At 32.0% G+C, this 23,476-nt stretch overlaps 1 protein-coding gene across 2 annotated transcripts; it reads right to left on the bottom strand.

Moving 5' to 3' along the window:
• Window positions 1–110: 110 nt before the first annotated feature.
• Window positions 111–22,864, bottom strand: LOC115890761 (ubiquitin-like modifier-activating enzyme ATG7). 2 transcript variants are annotated; one of them, XM_030911085.1, is made up of 12 exons: window positions 22,557–22,864; window positions 22,304–22,499; window positions 18,074–18,184; window positions 14,986–15,215; window positions 14,525–14,737; window positions 13,439–13,583; window positions 12,728–12,883; window positions 12,478–12,666; window positions 10,203–10,373; window positions 4,790–4,905; window positions 4,430–4,727; window positions 111–615 (listed from the first exon to the last, which is right to left on the bottom strand). In XM_030911085.1, the coding sequence occupies exons 1-12, from the start codon at window positions 22,748–22,750 to the stop codon at window positions 583–585; spliced, it is 2,052 nt and encodes a 683-aa protein (XP_030766945.1). In that variant the 5' UTR covers window positions 22,751–22,864; the 3' UTR covers window positions 111–582. The 2 variants fall into 2 exon arrangements, with proteins under 2 accessions (XP_030766945.1, XP_030766946.1); XM_030911086.1 differs by lacking the exon at window positions 111–615 and adding an exon at window positions 657–963.
• Window positions 22,865–23,476: the final 612 nt, after the last annotated feature.

Below are 23,476 nucleotides of genomic sequence, written 5' to 3'. Positions count from 1 at the left end.
ACCGACTCTCTATCTCCAGTAGTTTCCGAGATACCCATAGAGAACCTCGTAGGAAACTCACCCTGTATAAGCGATACCAAATAAATATAGCCTGAGTGAATAAAATATCACAATTTATTAATTCTTTATTTTGCTCAACAATACAAACATTAACAACATACATTGCTGTTTATTCAACGACCACTTGGAAGCTTTTTTGTTTATAAATATCAATACATTAAATGTCTTGCTAGGGCCATATTTACGGTTATCTTTAAAAAACCGTATCAAAACACAAAAATAGGCAATTTTTTAAAACACATTTTTGACTACAAAAACATCTTTTTTAATCTTTGGACAGGTAGGTAACTTTTTGGTAGTTACGGCCCTACAATTTTAGATATATTCCATATAAACTGCTTGCTATAATCTCAAAATACGTAAAATTAAGTCAACTTGCCATAAAAAAATGTATAAAAATAAGAACAGGTATAAACCTGTATAAAAAGAGAGTGATATTATTTATAAATATTAATTTTACATATAATAATTTGACACAAATCAGGAGATATTTTATTCTGTATATCTGTTTGTTTATGTATTTTACTCAATTTCTTCATCACTGAATTCTAAGATCTAGAAATAATAACACATAATTAATAATTTAAAAAGGAATAATCTAAAGCTATAAAAATAAGAACTACAAACCACGATAAATATAACTTAAAATACATCAACCTAAGACGTTTACGGCTGTATTTCACAGTCTTTAATTACAGAAAAATATTTTTTGTTACTCTGAATTTTGAAGCGACCAATAAAAACAGAGAAATATATAAAGCCCCTAATCACATGTTTCATTCATTTCAAGCTTGACGATTTGTCCACCAGCTGGCAGCACCTTTTGTCCTACCGGTTGAGTAACTTTCAAGGATATAACTTAATAAATTAGTTCTAATAATTCTATAGTAGGCGTTACTGCAACTAAAATTTAAATAGTTATTTTTTATACAAGACGATAAAATCGTATTTTATCGTCGATCGAAAAGATTAACTCACGAGCCATGAAATCGCGAGTGCAATTTTATCGTCGTGTATATAACAATATTTTTTTCCATAGCAAGTTACGTTGTGAAAAATATTCAGAAATTATTATTTCAAGAAATTTGTTAAGAGTAGAAAAAATATTGTGCTGGGTTGGCGTTGGTTTCTATGTAATTTGACAAATAAATAAAGCTGTCTCTTTAGTTGTCACTTTTGAGCCCATATTTTTTAATTCTCTTTCGTGTCGATTGCTGATTGAATTGGAGACAGAAACGGCTCAAAACGAAATAAGTAAATTACCAACAGATATTCAGGCTGAGGCGACAAACGCCATATCCAAACTGCTTCCATTTAAATCCCGAATAACTTATGAAAAGGAATACAAAATTTTCAAAAATGGAAGCAATTAAAACTCGTGCGAGAAGAAATAAAGTTTTTAACCTATCCTCGCTGTTAAAGTATCATTTAATCTACCCTTGAGGTTAAAGTACTATTTTATCTACTATTTTTGATAGATACTTTGAATAAGAAGACTAAGGAAGGAGCATATCACAAATCTTAGGTCCACCGCGATGAGCCTCAAATATGGCCGACTTAAATTCCGGTTTATCAGTGCAGTTCTAATTTTATTTAAAAAATGTAAAACTATGATGTAGGGTAGACGTGGGGTAGACCCAATAATTTTATTTCTTATTTTACTTTGTGAATAAATGTTGGTAGTTATTAAATAACCAAGGCTAACCAAATTGTGCCTAATGACAAAACTTCATTGATTACGCGTCGAAAAATAGTATATATTTAAAAAAATTATATTTTCGTAGAACCTGAAAAATCCGCAAATTATATTTCAGAAATTGCTTTAAAATAATCCACACTAACGAATAAGCTACTAGACAGCGTTCAATTTTTGTTGCACTAAAGTGCTGGTGATACGGTGATAGTTTACCGTTTTAAGTCTCTCCACAACGTCAACTTTATTTCAGAAGAAAATCATATAAAATAATTTTATTGACAACGTCGCAAATCCTATGCGAAGGCCATAGATGACATACCGATGACCGATGATCGATTAACTGTCAATCGAAAAAGTCATAAAATTGCTGGCTTGAGATGATGTAAATAAATATATTTTCTTAATTTTTATGCTTACAAAGAAGATTCGTTACATTTTTGTGCTTAAATTAGGTCATTCCACGTCTATATAAGGTAATAAAGTGCTAATATGTGATGTTTTTACTGAATCCGTGTAGAAAATTTTACATATTTACTGTCCGTCGCCTGTACCTAAAATACGTTTTTTTGCCGCTTTTTAAAAATAAAACACATTCATCCAACAATTTTTTTGCTTAAAAATGTTCAATTTAAGATAATCTTGCAAAACCATTCAAAAAAAGGTGTTAAATGCGTGGGGACCTATTGTGCACCAGAGCCTAAAAATATATTATTATAATAAAAATAGATAATTTTTAATAATTATTTATTAACACAAACATCCGATACGCTACTGAAGCAGGTAAGTCAAATTGACGTATCTAAATTCTTTGACAAGTAGTAAATAAAAGCAAAAATGCAAGAAAAAATATATAATTAGTTAATTTCAGTGAATTTCATAAATGATCGGTTTACTACACGTATGTATATTATATAGTCACTTACTAGTGAAAAGTTGTTCCATTATTTCACTCGATTTTTGCCGAGATCTACCGCACGCTACACAACCAACTATTTTAGAGTATTTTTCGATAAATCGCGATAGTGTCACTGTTAATTTAAGTTCTGCCACAATTTCCATCTAGATTTACTACCTTTATACAACTAGCAGTAGTAGAATAAATAATAAATAACATAAAATAAGCTCCGTAAAGATTGACAAATCCACAAAATTTCAAATCAAATTCAAATGTGTCATATAGTCTGTAAAATGAATAACTTTGAATTTTGACCGTTATTTTTTACCAACATGGCAAATATAAAATCCCCCTGTCAAAAAAGTTACTGATATTCTTTAAATCGTGTACTTAATTTCGTGAAATAGAAAAGGAAAATAATAAAATAAGTGACAGTTCTTCCTTTTCTTGCAAAAATCAACACAAAATGTAATAACTGTCAAAAGTAAAATGTCATCAGCTTTTGACATTTCTAAATATCAGACCAATGCCGTCTCTAATAGAACAGCCTCGGAGCGAGATTTATGACGTCACGCTAGTTAGATACTACGGATTAATAAATATGTTGTAGAATATATGGAAAACATAATTATTCCTCGTATTTTTGGTTTGTATTTTAAAAATGATATAGTTTACATGAAATATACATAATATACAGTTAATAAATACAATATATATATACCTATTTATATAATAAATAACCTTGGCAAATAAACTATAAACCATACAAATGCAGCAAATGTTTTACAATATACAAATAATGAATAGGTACATAAGATAATGGGTAAAATGTAAAATATATTTTAAATTTTGGGGTTTGAAAATCGATCTAATTTAACAAAAAACATTCAATATCTACTAATAGTGATATATTATTATTTGCATTCACAAAATTTATATGTATATTTTGCAAGTATCAATGTTCGAAAAATGATATTTGCAAATAATACAATATCATAGAAAAAAGGCGTCAGCGATGGCTATAAAATAAAGATCGCTGTCATTTTATATGTAAAAATTATTCTAAAATTTTTGATTTTCTTGGGATTTAGGTTGGGATGGAGTACGATTTCAGCCATAGTCAATGTAGATAGTTTTAGTGTTAAGAATAATAATTTTAAAAATAAACAAAATATTAAAAATAAACAAAAACAATAAATTATTATTAAAAAGTTATTAACTGTATATTATGTATATTTCATGTAAACTATATCATTTTTAAAATACAAACCAAAAATACGAGGAATAATTATGTTTTCCATATATTCTACAACATATTTATTAATCCGTAGTATCTAACTAGCGTGACGTCATAAATCTCGCTGCGAGACTGTTCTATTAGAGACGGCATTGCGTCAGCATGGTTGTTAACCTAATAAAACTAACACTAGAAAAGCGCGCGGGAACTGTCAAATTCAAAGTTATTCGTTTCACAGACTATATGAATCGTCAAACAGAACTGTCAAGGATCCCCACCCTAGAGTGCTTTTTCCGCCCACCATGCATGAATACATGGATAGCATTATGCTCCTTCCTTAGTCTTCTTATTCAAAGGATAGATATAAGGCAATTTTAACAGTTGCTATGGAAAAAAATAAATAGGTTGTCATCTGTCATGAGTTGAAAGATACGTTGTTTTTTGTCATATTTTAGATATCAAAATCGTATACTCCCTCGTTAGACTAGAGCTTAACTATAGTTTTTTATAAAAATAAATTAAAATGAATAATGAAACCTACCTCGTCCATATCGAAATCAGCCAACATTTCGGTGAGTTTAGTGACATCTTCTAGATGTTTTGAGCTGTCAAAAACTTTCAGCAAGAAGTCGATTCCTTTTTCTTTGTATTCGTTTAGAATGACATCTGAACAGGCCACGCACTTATCGTATTTCATGGTCGCCGGCAGCATTTGATTGAAAGACGACAAAAATCCCCTGATTGAATGTGGAATCAGGCCCAAAATGCACTGGTTTTCTATTTCTGGATCTAGATCTTCGGCTTTGGAAGAGATTTTGTAGAAAGCTGGCGCCTTTATCCTATAAAAAATAAAGAAGAAAAAATGATAATATAAAAACGTTCACAAAAAAATCTAACTAACCTTTTCTCGTGCTGCAAAATAGAAACAGCAAGCTCCACTGCCAGAGCTCCAGCAATCTGAGCAACGCCAGGTCTAGTAACTGTGCATTGCTGATCCAGAGTCCTGTTTTTCATTGACTGCAATATAAAACACGAATATTTAACTTTAATCTCCAAAAGCATTAATGACATGAACAATAATAATTAATGTAAATGTTTTATGTTAGGTTCGTTACAGAAACTTGCTGGTAATATCGCTAAATACAAATGTGTTCTGTTTAATTTATGCTGTAGGATAATGTCTGTACATTAATGTCTCCTTTTTGCTTCCAGTGCTAATTTGGACAGGCTCAAAATATGGTATCTGAGCAATTTTTTTGTAAATTTGAGTTTCAAAAATTCCATAGATTTTTTTTAAATACATTGTTTTTTTAAGTATCTGTTTATTAACTGTACTATAGTCTGTGAAACGAATAACTTTGAATTTGACAGTTCCCGCGGGCTTTTCTAGTGATAATTTTATTAGGTTAGCACTTTGGTTAGCAACTTTAAATAAGAAGACTAAGGAAGGAGCATAATGCTATCCATGTATTCATGCATGGTGGGCGGAAAAGCCACCATAAAAGCTCTCTAGGGTGGGGATCCTTGACAGTTCTGTTTGACGATTCATTTGACACATTTGAATTTGATTTGAAATTTTGTGGATTTGTCAGTCTTTACAGAGCTTATTTTATGTTATTTATTATTTATTCTACTACTGATAGTTGTATAAAGGTAGTAAATCTAGATGGAAATTGTGGCAGAACTTAAATTAACAGTGACACTATCGCGATTTATCGAAAAGACTCTAAAATAGTTGGTTGTGTAGCGTGCGGTAGATCTCGGCAAAAATTGAGTGAAATAATGGAACAACTTTTCGCTAGTAAGTGACTATATAATACACATACGTGTAGTAAACCGATCATTTATGAAATTCACTTAAATTAACTAAATTATATATTTTTCTTGCATTTTAGCTTTTATTTATTACTTGTCAAAGATTAGATGTCAAAGAATTTAGATACGTTAATTTGACTTACCTGCTTCAGTAGCGTATCGGATGTTTGTGGTAATAAATACTTATTATAACTTATCTATTTTTATTAGAATTATATATTTTTATAACAATTTTAATAACTACCAACATTTATTCACAACGTAAAATAAAACAACAAATTATTGAGTCTACCCCACGTCTACCGTACATCATAGTTTTACATTTTTTAAATAAAATTAGAACGACACTGATAAACCGGAATTTAAGTCGGCCATATTTGAGGCCCATCGCGGTGTACCCAAGATTTTTGATATGCTCCTTCCTTAGTCTTCTTATTCAAAGGTTAGCAACTTGCGGCCATGCTGACGCAATGCTGTCTCTAATAGAACAGCCTCGGGGCGAGATTTATGACGTCACGCTAACATAATTATTCCTTATATTTGACTATGGCTGAAATCGTACTCCATAGTCAATGTAGATAGTTTTAGTGTTAAGAATAATAATTTTAAAAAATATGTGGTCATCTTTTGACAAGTGTATATTAGTTTATTAATTGCAGTAAACATTATGTGGTGTGTGGTGTGAATATTTTATATGCAATTTTTTGAATTATATTCGACACTATTTTTTATATGACACAACACTGATGAAGGCTATAATGTTAGCCGAAACGTTTTTTTTAACCAAAAAAATAATGAAAAACAAAATGAAAACTTAATCAGCGTTTTTCCCGAACCTAAATTCCAAGAAAATCAAAAATTTTATAGAATAATTTTACATTATAAAATGACAGCTATCTTTATTTCATAGCCATCGCTGACGCATTTTTTTCTATGATATTGTATTATTTGCAAATATAATTTTTAATGATACTTGCAAAATATATGTACATATAAATTTTGTGAATGCAAATAATAATACATCACTATTAGTATATATTGAATGTTTTTTGTTAAATTAGATCGATTTTCAAGCCCCAAAATTTAAAATATATTTTACATTTTACACATTATCTTATGTACCTATTCATTATATGTATATTGTAAAACATTTGCTGCATTTGTATGGTTCATAGTTTATTTGCCAAAGTATTTATTACTATAAATAGGTATATATTATATTTATTAACTGTATATTATGTATATTTCATGTAAACTATATCATTTTTAAAATACAAACCAAAAATACGAGGAATAATTATGTTTTCCATGTATTCTACAACATATTTATTAATCCGTATCTAATTAGCGTGACGTCATAAATCTCGCTCCGAGGCTGTTCTATTACAGACGGAATTGGTCTGATATTTAGAAATGTCAAAAGCTGATGACATTTTACTTTTGACAATTATGCCATTTCCTGTTGATTTTTGCAAGAAGAGGAAGAACTGTCACTTGTTTTATCATTTTCCTTTTCTATTTCACGAAAGTAAAAAGAGTTACCTATCTGATTCGTTCAGGCACTCAATTTAAAGAATACTTAAAGAATATCTGTAACTTTTTTGACAGAGGGATTTTATATTTGCCGTGTTGGTAAAAAATAACGGTCAAAATTCAAAGTTATTCATTTTATAGACTATACTAGAAAAGTAATGTAGTAGTACGAGAGCTAGCAACGTCGGAAAAACAAGTATTTTAAGACGTCTGGCTCTTTGATACCGTGCTGGCAACTGTTACTTTTGGGTCGGCATTTACATGTGACGAAGTCATATACATGTGGAAGTAAATCGCATAAGGATCTTATCAACTCGGAGTGAGAGGAATGCGACCGACCGACGCGACGCGCGACGATGTGCTGCTGCGGCGTTGCGGATACGCCTTTCCCTGTCAAGTAAAGTAAAATCACGATCGCAAAGCGCTTATTTTTAAAAGACTTTTTTTCAAGAGATAACTAGATAAAATCATTAGACATGTTTCTGAGCATCTGAAATGGAATTATAAGGATATCGTTAGGGTGCCATTTTTTTATAACGTTAAAACGTCAGTAATCGCGATAATTTAAAAATTCAACTTTTTAACACATAACACGCCATAACTCAAGAAACAGTTTAGATATTGAAACTTTTTTTTGTTTTCAAGATCGGATATTTTACAATATGTTTACATAAGAAAAATTCGATGTTTCTTTTTTCCATTCAAAAATTGTAAACAATCCATCCATTTACTTTTAGAGGATAGCAATTTTCGGCAATCGTGTAATTTTTTTATTGATAAAGATTTTCACATACTGTCTACAAAGAAAATACAGCAGAAATATTAACAAAGTTCTTGAAAAAACTACAATCTATTATTTCTAATAGAATTCGAGATATCGATTTTTGAATTCAGAGTTCTAATAGCGCGACCACTATCGAACACCCACTCAATTCCACTTATTTTTACCAAAAATGCAAGTGTTTCTAGCTTGCCTTAAAAAAATTCAAGCTATAGGGAAAATTACAACGACTCGTTAATAAATAAACAAATTAAGTATCACGACCCAAGTAGCATTTGGACGTTATCTAACGTCGGGCATACGTCGCGTTCAATAAACCCGACGTCGGGTACCAACGTCGGTTCGACCGCCTGACGACCCTTATTTGCACCTAAATGGGGAATACAGATTCGGGTCGCCTCGACGTCGGTATCTGACCTAATAGGGAATGTAATTCTACCAATTACCAACGGCATATTACGTTGGATTTTAGTTACTTAAAATTCGTCGCTAAGCACTTACGTTACGTTTGGTTTCATATTCGCTACCAATAATACATAAAAACCTAACCAAACTACCTAATTACAAATGGATTCATAATCACTCCTCGAATATAACTATAAGTGCCTATCTAATTCCATATTATAATAATTCTGAATTATTAATCCAGACATCAGTTTTGTCAACGGAAGTCACTTTTTTTATATATCTGATTAAAATACTCCGGAAAACAACGAGCGCCTTCAAAATTAGGTAGATTTATGAAATAAAAATGTCTATAAAAAAGTAACTTGCAAAACATTTTTTTAATTTTCTAGCTGGTTTAATGATAAAACTGTACTGTGGTTCCCCCCCCCCAACTCAACCTTATCAATATTATTCTACTAGAAATCGAAATGTGAATATAAATTTTAAAAACAAAAAACGATTATAAATGGCTGACAATCGGATACTTGTTAAGAATGGCGGATTTCTGTGTCCGACTTAATATGAACTACCAATATACCAATTCCGACCGGGTCTCCAACATTAGTCGTCTCACACGACCGAAGTCATCAAACCGGACTACCGGCAATCGTATTATGACGTATATAATTCTAACGTACGCCACGTAACCTCACTTTGCGTATCAGTGATTTGTGGATTTGTGCAGCTATATTTTAGTTTTTGTTTCCTCCTTAAAAAACATGGGCAGCCACTTTTTTAAGCCTAACCTCACATGTGGGAGGAGGATGGGGTCTGCTGGTTTCCTAAGCTAAAAAATGAAATTAAGATGCACCAGTGTAATGCAGCATCTCTTCCGGATAAAAAGCATTTATGGGTGGAGGCAAGACATCACTACTACTATTATTATTTTGCAAAAGCCTCGACCTCTTTCTGTAAAATGTAGATGAATGTCTAAATGCCTTTTTAGTGTTTTTTAGGCATAATAAAAAAATTAAGTTTTTTACAAAAACTTTTTATTAGGTTATGTTCATGATGTTCATTAGGTCGCAAATGCTACTTAATGGGTTGTATTTACTGACGTAAATAGAGATACGTAAAAGTCTTTGCCCTGACCCTGATTCGAACTCTGAATCATCGGTTCGTTAGTTTTCACTAGGTGGTGTTTGTTTCTTTTTAGGTGATAGCCGCTCTCCGGGAGCCGGCTGTTCTTTGGAATTTTGGGTGGGGAGGCAACGTTGTGGTCTGCGACCGTTGTTGATTGGCCGTGGCGACGGATGGGTTCTAGCGGACTTGCTGTCCTTGTCTTCTACGTCATTGTTTGCAATTGCCGGGTCGGCTGTGTATTTCACCAGCCCGACGTCGCGCACAAAAACTTGTTATTTTTTGGAGTTGTTTACACTATTTTATGCGTATTCGATAGTTTTTTCACACACGATTTGCTCTGACTGACACGGTTTTTTACACGATGTGCACCGTATGAAGCCTCGGCGATCACTGGTTCGTGGTCGGAAACTCTACGCACTGCGCTATGGAGACATGTTCGATTTACATTCAATACTAGAATTTATAGGACTCAATAAAAAATGTAGGATCTTCTTCCGATGCGCAGTAGTGAAGGCAACGGGTATCGGCAGCCAAACGGGCCGCATGCTGTTCCAGAGAGCATAGTAAAAGATATATCAAAGAGCCAGACGTCTTAAAATACTTTCCCGAAAACGTTGCTAGCTCTTAGACTATAGTGATTGATAAATTTACTTACATCTCCTGGTGCGGTGACGTCATTACAGAAATAACATCCTAAATTGTCACCGTCGATTATTTTGTAACCCTCGATGTCCTGAACTAGTTCTGGGTTATTCGAAGTATCACTTGAACAACCGTGTCTCATCACTAGATAACTATCGAAACCTAAAGCGGAGTTAATAACAATCTGAAACAGTGTTACATTAACAAAAAATAGGAAACGACACAAACATATATTAGATACCAACTAAACTTTTAGTTAAGTAATAGAGGGCGCGATTTTTAAATTCATTGTTACCAACCAGGGACATATTCGGTGCCGCGCTGACTAACTGGAATTTAAATTTCCCGCTGGGGATTCAGGTGGTAGCTCTGCTATAAAAAATGTCAAGTTGCCACATTTCTTTATTTATTTCCTAACATTATCATTCGTTTTGACACTTTAGTTTTGTATTACGAGTTTTTGGTGAAATGAATTGTGTTGTGATATTTTAAGCTTGAAAATTTTTACTAGCAGACCTTGCAGTCGAACATTGTTCTTTTTAGAACCTCTTTTAGTGCAAAAACCTCATCACAACTTTATTAGAATATTTTGAACGGAAAAGCGGTAATAATGGCACTTTAAATCCCTTAAGTGTTGTTAAGAAGGTAAGTTTTGTTGATGTAAATATTAACTGTTTATATATTTATAATTTCTTTATTTTTGTTTCCTAAAATATTTTGATTAAAAGAAAATATGTAAAAGTGGACAACGCTGTGCTTGTCAAGCTTAATCACGTGACTAAAAGTTTATTTGATATATTATGAACTATATGTCAAAATTTTTAGTGTTTTTCAATGTAAAAAAACTGTTTAAAGTATTTTTAACGTTACAAATTTTTTAGCTTTAACAGTGGTGTACCTAATTTAAGTTTTGAGTAGGTTATATAGTTCCTGGAGAAACCTTTTCTATATCTCTTAATTACTTAAATACGCGAAAAGAACTGTAATATTTGAGAATCAATGATATACTGTCAGTTGCCAAAATTAATCAACATTTTGAGAACTACCGAATACTAAAATAAATCAAAGTTGGTCAAATTAATGATATAGGGTCAGTTGTCAAGATGATTCTATTGCGATAGAGTTCAATTATACAGGGTGGGCCACTGAAATGAAACTTACAATGGCTATAATTTTTAAACCAAAAAAGATATAAAAAAAAATAAAAAATACCGTTTCTATAATATCGAGGGCGAATACATATGGCGTATTTTTTGAACCACCCCGACCTACCCCTTAGGCGGCACACCTTCTCACTTGAAAATCTTAAATGGCAACACCCCACTTGTGGCGCGTTTTTGGAAAGCCCATGAAAAATGCTAAACGATAATCATAAAGTTTTTAGGGTGAAATTGAAAAACTAGCCCTTACTCGAAAAATTAGGTGGACATTAATGAAAAAAGTAATTTTTTCAGCATAAGTTACAAATTGGGACCCAGCTAAATTAGGCAAATGAGGTATTTTTCAAACTACCCCGACCCACCCCTAGGTGCCACCCCCTCACTTCTAAATCTCAAGATAGCGATACCTCACTTGTAACACCTCTTTGGAAAGCGTATAAAAAATGCTGAACGACTGTCATAAAAAAGAACAAAAAAAATGGAGCTAAAAATAAAAAAAAATGTCAAAACGTGTTAAAATCAATAGAATGAATTAATTTTGTATCCATGTACCATTGCGTGTAAAAAAACCTGGTACAAGAAATAAATTTGAAAAATATTGCTTCTAGACTATCAGACAAACTTTGACAAATCAATGACAGCTAATAAAATTTTCACCTGTTTTTTACCTTTCAATTTTACTTGACATTGTTATAATGTAATAGTCTAGGAGATTATAATAAATTTCTTTGTACCAGTTTTTTTTTGTTCGCAATAGTACATGGATACAAAAATAATTTATTCTATTGATTTTGACACGTTTTGACATTTTTTTTTATTTTTAGCTCCATTTTTTTTGTTCTTTTTTATGACAGTCGTTCAGCATTTTTTATACGCTTTCCAAAGAGGCGTCACAAGTGGGGTATCGCTATCTTGAGATTAGAAGTGAGGGGGTAAACATAAGCAACTTTTTTAGAAACAAAATAAAATATCCCTCAATTTCTCCAAAAACTCCCAAAAAAAATTAGAATCAGTCTAGTCTCTTTACGAATAAAAATAATACTTATTTGAAGTGTCCTTATAAGAAATAAAAATAAAGTTCCATCATTACAATGACAATTATATTTGGTGATCGTTGAGATCACTTACTTTTTTGTGATAGCACCCCAATAAGGTAGGGAGCCACCTACTCTCCCTGGAATCAGTGAGCAAAAATATAATATCGTGATCCTTAATTAAATCAGTCAAAACCTGCACAGCTTCTACAGTTTGCTTAAGCATACTCTCTCCAACACTATGCCCAGGCATTGGAATGCAAATATGAACACCTTTGGCATTCTAAAAAAATTGACTACTAATTAAATATAATTTCAGGAAAAAAAAATAAAAAAAGACTTACTACTCCTGGGAATATTTTTTCCAGATTCTTGGGAGCAACCTCACTTTTAGCTTTCATACTCAGAGCATCCTCATAAGTATATAAACTTTGTCTCACTGGATTTGAATGCGATACATATCCGTTATCGGCAAAGGTTATGTTTCTAACTCCCCAACCCTAGAAGAAATATACTAAATAAATAAATAAATTTGTAGACAAAGGCAAAGTAAACAATCAAAAGAGAATACAAAACAAGTATACAAATTACATTGTCAGTCTTATTGTTTAAAATAAACATTTATAAATGTTTACAATGACAAAAGAATAAAAAAATAAGCTTGAAAATGCGGTCAAATTGAGTCGCACAACACGTACCCCAGAATGGAAGGGAATATCTGAGGTGCGACTCCAAAAGTGCATAATAAACAGTTCTAGCCACTGACAAATTAAGCTCCTTAGAAACAGATCTTAATGCAAAACAGGCAGAGTTTAATTTTTTCGACAAAGCGAATTTTTACAGATTTTACGACGTTAATGGTGGTTTTGTTAAGTACAAAAGACTGCAGCGAGTTTTTATACGACAAAGCTTTAGTTTGAGAAATGTTGAGAATCAGGAGGTTCGAATCGCACCAAGATTTAATGGTGATTAAGTCATTTGATATAATCCGATGAAGTGACGTGACGTCCGTACTGAATACTGAATTTTTATTAAAGAAAAGCTGAAGAGCGTACCAATAAACATCGGGCTACGGCACAACCAAGTGTTCCAGCTCCAATCAGTAAACACTTCGCATTTTCGGTCACTTCCAAATTGATATCTGGTACTATCCTCCATTTCATTAGTTTCAAATTTAAGTACACAGAGTTCTCCGCTATTCTAGAAAAATAACGGTAAATACAGGGTGATTCTTAACTTATACGCATAAACTTGGGAAATTATTGCTGATGACAAATAATAATGACTAATAATGAAAAAAAAATGTTAGTAAAATATTTTTAGATTCTGAAATAATTTGAGTTTTTTTTTCACAAAAATTTATTTCAAATAGTTTATTATCTCCGTAAATAAAAATATTTTAACTAACTTTTTTTTCATTGTTAGTCATTATTTGCCATCAGCAATAATTTCCCAACTTTATGCGTATAGGTTAAAAATTACCCTGTATATACTGTGTGACATAGAAATTGTAGACCCAGTATATCCTTAGCTCTATATACATATACAGGGTGTCCCAGAAATAAGTGCAAGTGTTTTAACTGGTAGTATAGAAACCCAGCTTTTTTCGCGAAAAATTTTTTTTAGAAAATTCAAAATTGTATGAAAAATTTTTTGGATTTTTTTTAGTTTTTAGTTAAAAAACATAATTTCTTGATAATATGGCAACATAGGTATTAGATTAAATTTGCAAGAAAGAAAATCCAGAAAAGATCCAGTGGTTCTCAAAATTTTAGCAAAAAATCATTTTTTTTTGGAAATTTTCAAAGTAAAATAACTCCGTTATTTTGGTCTTATTTGAAAAACGATAAAGAGGATATATGTTACTCTTATCGAGATCTACCACCCCTTAAAATACTTGCACTTATTTCTGGGACACCCTGTATAATATTTTGAAGTGTAGTAAACTATAACATTTATATGAACAAGGTATTAAGATAGTAGGCCTTTAGAGACCGTTACAGCAAAAACAATTTCCCAAAATATTAATAAAATATATTTCCATTTACTGGGTGTTCCAATTTATATGTCACACAGTATAATTATGTTCAAAAGTAATTAAAAGACAAATATTTATTTATATGCTACAAAAAAATAGTTACATTTTAGGGTCCAATGTATTCTTCATGTTAGCTACTCTAGGCCCCATTTTGTCCCTTTCATTTTTCTCCCATCCAACCCAAGAGTCAAACTTATCAGTAGACACATCAGGCAAAAGTAAATTATATATAACTGAAGTATCAAGACCAACCTCAGATCCATGTCGTGTAACACTTACTGCGACAAATTTTTGGGTTTTTCCTTTTAAAAATGGACTAAAAATGAGGTAAGTGAATCAAAATGATATCTAATAACAAAAGATCGAAAAAAAAACGGCGTCAAAGACGGCTGAGGATTGACAATAGATGATAATTTTGGCGAGGTCAAGCCCTGGACGTCATTTCCCTGGCCCATTTTCTTCTTTTTTTTAAGGTGCTTACTGCCAGTTGGTCTATTATTTTTATATTGAGTAAAAATGATTTTTTTTAAAAAAGTAATAATAATAGTAAATAAAAAAACAAACCAATGGTGTAGTATTAAGGCAGCATAGTTCCTCAGCTGAGATCCTATAGATTTATTATCCATAGATATATTAAAAAATGCAAAATAAATATCTGTTGTACTTTCAGCTGTCAGTTCAGAGAGCTTTGATGACAACGAGTGGACTAGAAGTTTATCGTTTTGGTTTTCGATTATAAAATACGTCTTATTCATGGCATCTAAAGCTTGGAAGGCAACATAAAGTTGTTTTAACTGAAAAAAAGTAATTATTTTCCAAAATATGCCATAATATACAGGGTGTCCCAATATTCCGTGGACATAGAACTAGTGATGGGTTGTTATTTCACTATCTGTTATTTTATAACAATTATTTATAAATAACATAACGCAACCGTTACTACTTCTAAAAAATAACAGATATAAAATAACGACACGTAGAGATCGGCCGCTCGCGAAACGAAAAACGAAGTCGGCGCTCTGCACCGCAACGAAATTCTATGCTGCTTGAAGCAATTCCAAAAAACAACTAATATGGATGGAAAACATGTTATTTCGCCAACCATCGATACAGGCGGCGGCGGCGGCGAGACAACGGACAACGGAGTGGGGAAAGCGCTAGGGAGCCTGAAGCGCTACGGCGAACGTAGCTGCTTCGGTCGATACCGTCGATGGTCGTATTGGGTTTGCAGCAGCTTAAAAATAATAGGATATAAAAAAAGCAGGTTTTTTGAAACAGTTGCGGGCATAACGCCTGGCGGTCGAGATAACAGGAGTGGGAAAGGAACGCTGCTGCATCGGTCGATTGTCGATGGAGGCTCGCAACGGGTTGGAGAAGCAATCATTTTAGATATGTTGTTTTTCAACCTGTTACGAGCATAACAGGGCGGCGGTCGAGATAATCGGAGTGGGAAAGGAACGCTGCTGCATCGGTCGATTGTCGATGGAGGTTCGAAACAGGTTAGGAGAATAACGTATCAGTTGTTTTAGATACATTGTTTTTCAACCTGTTACGAGCATAACGGGCGGAGGTCGAGATATTATGGCCGCTGTATGTTTCAGTACTTACTTATTAAGTTTCAATATTTAGGTATTTATTTATTCTGAAAAATTTTCAGAATAATATTTTAAGATTTTTTAAAAATGTATACAGGGTGTTTTGAAAAATCTGATCATTGATTAATCACGATCCTGCTTAAAGCCCTTGACGTAAAAAGCTGATTTTTGGAAAACGGATTGACTTTAGTGTGTAGAGGTTCGATAAGAAGGGATTTTTCGAAACTCGAATTCTAAGGGGATGAAACTACTCTCAAATATTAGAATATTTTTTATTTAAAAACCGGGAATTTTTTGGAAAAACTCTTAAAACACGTATATTTTATTATGTTGTTTTACATATTTTAAGATTTTTTAAAAATATATACACGGTGTTTCATAAAATATGACCATTGAGTCATCACTATTCTGCGTAAACTGCTTGACGTTTAAAGCTGATTTTTGGCAAACGGATTGAGTGTGGGGTTGAGGTTCGATAAGGAGGGGTTTCTCGAATCTCAAATTCCAACAGGGTGAAAACTCCCCTCAAATATTACAATATTTGTTATTTAAAAAACGGTTAGTCTTTCGGGAAAACGCCTGGACACGCATAATTTATTTTGTTTTTTACATATTTCGAAATTTTTTAAAAAATCATACAGGGTGTTCCAAAAAGTTGAGTAATTGATTAACCACGATTCTGCTTAAACTGCTCGACGTTAGAAAGCTTATTTTTGGCAAATGTGAGAAAATTTTATCCAGTTTGTATGTTAATGGAAATTCTTGTTTTGCTTTATCATCACCATTAGAAATTATTAATTCGACGCGAACCAAGTCGCGGGTACACGCTAGTTTAAGTGTAGAATTAATTCGAACTCTAGTGTGTAGTTGGTTTACTTATGAAGAATATACACACATTTTCTTATATTGCTATTTTTTGACCGCAAATGGTAAAATCATAACTAAGAGCTTCTCGCCCGTCGAGTGAGATGCACCCTGTACACTGCTACGCAATTCAGGATCTACGCGGATCGAGGGGCAGGGCGTAGGTAGATCGGAATGTATAGGTATAGACGAGTGGCGGAATTTTGGCTTTTTTATATCGCAATTTGTAAACAGCGCTTATTTGTAAACAACCACCGTTTTTAGAGAGGTATTTTAGATAACAATCCATATTTAGAAATGTTTTGACACCCTGGAAATACTACCACCGAGCACGTCATTGTTGCAACTTGCAACTGCGGTGACAGCCTCATACTCTTTCAGATATTTAGCAGTAAAATAAAGAAACCTGTTATTTTTAAGCTGTTATTTTAAGCTGTTTTTTATCAATAACTATAACAGTTTTAACTGTTATCTAAAAATTTTAACAGTTTTGCCCATCACTACATAAAACTACTACGTATTTTTGAAATCAAAGTAAGTTTATTGAACATAGTTTACCTTTACACAAAAGTGCTTCGTTCGTCCGTTAGAGGGCACCAATCAAAAGTAAACTCGAACGTTAATTAATTTAAAAATTATTATTTTTTTAAGCTTTTTATGAAACTTATTGTCAAATATAATTTGTGATACTAACATAAAACTCCATATTTTCGCTATCTACACTATTAGAGCATAATAGATTTTATGCGCCTCAATAGCTCGATGATAGGCCAAAAACATTTTTTGGAAGTCAGCTTTGAAAAAATATTTTTTTTCTCAAAAAGTATGCGCGGTGGCGTTGTTTACAAGAGACAAAAAATGTACGAAAAGAAAATCGGTCGTCAGTAGAGTTGAAAATTTTTTTTATCCCCACCCCTACATTAAACTTCTGAAGGGTTGGGGGTAGTTTTCATCCCGTATTTTTTCTTAGTTTTTGTAAAAGCCAAATGTTAGAGCACTTAGCAAAAGATAGACACCCAAAATCTCATTCAAATCCGAATAACGGTTGGTGCCCTCTAGCGGACAAACAAAGCACTTTTGTATAGAAGTAAATTGTGTACAATGAACTTTTTGATTTTGAAGAATACTTAGTAGTTCTATATCCACGGAATATTGGGACACTCTGTATATAGCTATATTCTCAAATTACCTACCCTATCAGAATTAAATTCTTCAGAAATTATTTTCGCTGAGAATTTTTCTAAAACTAATCCACTAGGAACAGGAAATGAAAACCAATAATAATAATGATATTTCTTCAAATCCTTAAAAAATTAAAACTAGTAATATAACTAGGTAACAGTAATATAATTTTATATAAAGAAACAAGTTATATACAGGGTGTCCCAGGCTGAGCGCACATTAGAAGTTTCTACAGAACAATAATATCTAGATCGGAGATTTTTTGCACATTACTGTTTCACAACGAAATCTATTGATTAAAAATAATTTCAATATGGCGGCACATCCGGAAATACCGGAGGTTGACAACAACTTTCTTATTTTAAATGAGTACCGCATTTTTTATTACATACTTAAATTCGTAAAATTTTGTGAATTTTGATCTCAAACACTCTATACCTAACATTAAGCGTTTCTGAGAAAAAAAAATATTTAAAATTTTTGGAGGAAAAAAACTTTGCCTGTCAAAAAAATTTGTATAGCCTAAACGTCAAATTTAGCGATTACCACAGCCGCTGACGCATAAAGAAAAGACATGTGGCTATCTACACACACCGGAAAAGTCTAGGGATATTACAATTTTATCCAGCCATCGTCAGTAATTTTATTATTTGCATTTCTGATATAATAAAATTAAAATAAAGAAATAGTTTACAGGGCGTATTGGAAATAAAAATGCGAAATTTACCGAATTTTTCAAATTTACCTTGATTTTTATTGAACTCAAAAAAATACACACATGTTTTTTTTATTCTAAACTGTGAATTAAAAAAAAAGATAAAACCATTTTTACTTAATAAAGGGTATGGCCTCCTCTACTGTTCATTACAGCCATACATAGTCTCCCCATGCTCCTGATCAGGTTGTCGATCTCTTCTTGAGGTACAGTCTGCCACGCTGCATTCACGGCCCGAACCAGATCCCTACGAGTTTCACGAGGCATACTCATTCTCAAAATTCTTCTTTGGACCGCGTCCCATACGTGCTCGATGGGGTTGAGGTCAGGAGATTGTGCCGGCCAGGGTAAGATGTTTAATTGATGAGCATTGATAAACTCACTTACCAATCTGGCTGTATGAGGCCGTGCATTGTCATGCATGAGAATGAAGTTTCTCCCAAAATTATTGGCATATGGTAACACGACAGGCTCAAGAATTAAATCACGATATGTGATTCCTGTTAGAAACCTTTCAAGAAAAACGAGATCGGTTTTTCGGCCTAACTGGACTCCTCCCCAGACCATAAGTGTTCCACCTTGATAAGGGTGCACTTCCTGAATATGATCCAACCGAATAAGATTTCTCGGTTCACTCCATACCCTAAGCCTTCTCGAATCCGGATGAATTCCAAAGCGTGACTCATCCGTGAAGAGAACATTGGCCCATTGTTCATTCGACCACTGAACATGATCTTGAGCCCACAAATATCGTACCTTTCGATTTCCTCTCGTTAAGGGTTGAGCTCTCCAGGGGCGTCTGCTTCTTAAGTTGACCTCTCTTAATCGCGAACAGTGTCAGGACTAACGGTTACATTATGTGTTTCCTGGAGAATTAAACTAAGCTCTGGTGCTGTAAGACTAGGTCGGCGTCGAGCATTTATTGTAAAAAAGATCTTGCTGAGGGGTAGTAATGCGATGTCGCCCTGTGTGCCTTTCAGCAACATTGCCACTTTCACGGTAGCGTGCACTTAATCGCGATATTACACTTTGCGTTGTATTTAATGCTCTAGCTACGTCGATTTGGCGCATTCCAGCTTCGAGCATACCCATGGCCCTTAGCATTTCGTCTCTGTTAAGATGTCTACGCTCCATAATGTCGTTTAATACTAAACAGAGTTATTTGAATGAATTCCGGCCAGTTATCATAAAAACATAGCCAGTACAGGTTAAATTCGAATAATTGATGCTAGGTGCTTTTTATACATTTGACAAAAAATGCACAAACACTTCTGCAAATATCCCAAATTTAGAAATAACTAGTGTGACTACTTCGTTTCAATCGAAGTAGAAAGAATCGGCTTACAAATATGTGGTTGTTTATTCAAAACATTTATTTTTAACTTTAATAAAATGATATCGCTAGATTTTTCCGGTGTGTGTATTTCAAAAATTAAATTGTTCCAATGTCATATTAGTATTGCCCGTAGCTGTCATGGAATTGAGCGATTAAAAATTGATCATAATTCATTTTTTTTAAATGAAAACCCACTTTTTTATTTCACTAGTGAAAAGGTTTTTTAATTCGTTACTTTTTGATTATACATGTTCCTATGCTAAAAATAAATCGTTTTTAAGTTATTTAAGATTTAGTTTTAAAGCGTAATTTTTTCTTGATTTTAGCTAGCTTCCTTTGACATTAAGTGTCAAACCATCAGACAATTTATTTCCTTCTGTCAGGAACTAATTATTTGAATATCGTATATTATAAATACTGCTGGTAAAATTTTATAAAGTGTATTTATAAAAATATATCTCGTATTTTAGTGATAGCTAGTGGCAATATGACATGGCCAGGTATAGTTTTACATCGCGTGACGTTAAAAAAATAAAAAAATATACCTAGTACCCTTTAAAACTAAATCTTAAATAACTTAAAAACGATTTATTTAAACGATCTCGTTGTAAAACAGTAATGTGCAAAAAATTTCCGTATAGATATTATAGTTCTCTAGAAAGTTCTAATGCACGCTCAGCCTGGGACACCCTGTGTATATCCTTTCGTAAATATTTATCATATTATAATAAAATAAAATAAACAAAAAAAACTTAACGGTTCAAGTACCCTTTATAAAAACAATTGAGTAAATTCACTTCTAGCCTGATATCACTGTGTTATCTGTGCTGATATCAAAAATAGGCCATCCATATAATAAAATATCTTTCAGTAAGAAAAATGTAATAAAGAAACTAATACCTACAAGTTAAATTGTGACAATAAACTTTAAATGTTACGCCATACAGAAAACGTATGTGATTTCAAGGATATAACAATTATTTTGGAGATACACACATACAAAACCTGTTAGTTACATTTAACAATGGCACCTTTACAAAAATTTACTTTAAAATTCCTCTTACTGTTAAAACCTTACATAAAAATGTTCAAAAAAAAACACCTAAATGCGATTCTAAATTTCTACGAAAAATAAATTGTTTAATAAAATAAAAGGATAAAATATAACTTGCTTTTACTTGACAAAATGGCGCAGGAATAATATAATTATTGTCCCAAATTTAAATATAAAATTTACAAAAATGTAGCTAGATAGGTATAGCAAATGATGTTAATGTAGTTCATAAATATCGTATAAGTATTTTTATACAACATAAATAAAACATGTCCTGTTAAAAATAAAATGATTATTTTAACATCAATTGTTAATTAAATTTGATTTTTTGATCATTGAACACTAATTTAAAACATTTTAAACCATAATTATGGTATAAATAATTATATTTTTTATATTATTTTAGGTCTATCAATTAAATAAATAATGATTACTTATCATTTAATGTTACTATTTCAAGGTTTTTACACCAATTTATGACCCAAATGCATACTTATGTAAACAGTATTGATTTTCCCTTGTACAAATAGGTACTAAATCTCTAAGCACTAAGCAGACTAAATTTTTATCCTTGCAATGTACTATATACTCTCAAAAAAAAAGAAAACAGTATTAAGGTGCTTAGGTGCTAATACTTAATTATATCTCACATTTGATGTTTAATATATTCCAGTTCTATCAACAATTTAATATTAAAGGGGGCTCATATTATTATATTAATATTAAATAAATAAAAATACCAGGTTCACACAGAGTCAATATTAGCATATTTTTAATACCTATCGTATCAATAATTCACCATCTCATAACCTGTCCATTTAGAACGAAATAAAATGTATTATTTCTTTGTCTATAAAACTCAAAAAACCTGTTAAAAACCTAGTTATAATGCTTTATTATCCTTTTAACCAAATTAATCAGTAATTGAATGGCCTACTAGACTATTCAGAATATTTTGATGGTCCATAAATAAATTTAATGGGCCAATTTTAAATTGTCATATTCCCAAAACAATTTCTATTTAAAAAACAATTGACTTGTGTACTTTCCTAATAAATACAACCTTGAATAATGTGTGTAATGTAGCAATTTTGAGAGCAACTTAAATAAACTACAGAGAAAATGGAAAAACTTACTGCGAATGTTAGAAGTAAAAAGGAATTTAACAAAACAGGGTTTTTAATAGCTTCCCCTGAAACTATATTCTCGCACAAACATTTTCCCTCTGTATTAATCACGTCCTGTTTGTTACATTCTTTGAAATCTTCCACTGTGTTTTTATTGATAACTTTCCCCTTAAAGGGAACGTACATGTTCTGTCCATTAAAATCCCTAAAATATTATTTCAAATACTTTCCAGTTTAAAACAAATATAGTTCGAGTACTTACGAATTAAAAGACGTACTATCCAGCTCAATTAATGGTTGATTTACGGTGGTCTTGGACAAAAGGGTGAAATAGCCCCAGACTGGCCTAGGGGATTCACTCAATTTGTCCACGTTCAGTTTGATCTCGGTCAATTTGTTCCAGAAACTTGGGTTCACCGACGATACGGCTTGAACGTAGGATAATTTCGAAGCCATGCCAACTATTTTTCTTGGGTTTATTTTAAAAACTACATAACAATTCGCGAGCCTGAGCTAATTTACATTTTTATAGGTTAACGACTGTCAATAAATCAGATGTCAGATGACAAACGTAAACAGGATATTCGTTTGTTATGCAACCAGATATTCAAGAAATAGAATTTAAAAAATCATTATTTTTGTTATTTATTTACTTGTTAATAATTAGAAAACGTCAATTATATAAAAATAAATTACTGTTGCTCACTATAGGTAAATGGTTTAAATAATTTTTCTACTGTGGCATTAATAACATTGCAATATTAATATTTTTGGTGGGGTAAGCAGTAGTGGTAAATAACAAATAATTTCCAAGTAATTATTTATTATTTAAATAATAGTGAAAATATACTGTAAAATACAACGAAAAATAATAAAATAATAGTGTAAATGAAATATTGCAAAAATACACTAATGCATAATCAATAATAATAATAATACATCTCAATTTGATAATTTAATTCAGAACCAAAATAAACATTAGCATTAGTTTTTTAAACACTTTTTGTTAAAATAAATAATTTTATGAACTTAAATACTTTAGTGTAATGGGTACAAATTATTATTAGAGTAAACACATTAAATTTATTCACATTTTATTCGAATATTGGCGCTGAAATTAGAATTTTTCACGGTGGGAAATCAACAATAAGCGAATAAAATAAATTTTGATATCGAATTCCT

The sequence above is a fragment of the Sitophilus oryzae genome, unplaced genomic scaffold, assembly GCF_002938485.1.
Source record: "Sitophilus oryzae breed Bouriz unplaced genomic scaffold, Soryzae_2.0 scaffold_910_pilon_pilon, whole genome shotgun sequence".
Classification (NCBI taxonomy): Eukaryota; Metazoa; Arthropoda; class Insecta; order Coleoptera; family Curculionidae; genus Sitophilus; species Sitophilus oryzae.
The sequence above is the reverse complement of the archived record's forward strand: the minus strand, read 5'-3'. Positions and strand labels throughout refer to the sequence as shown.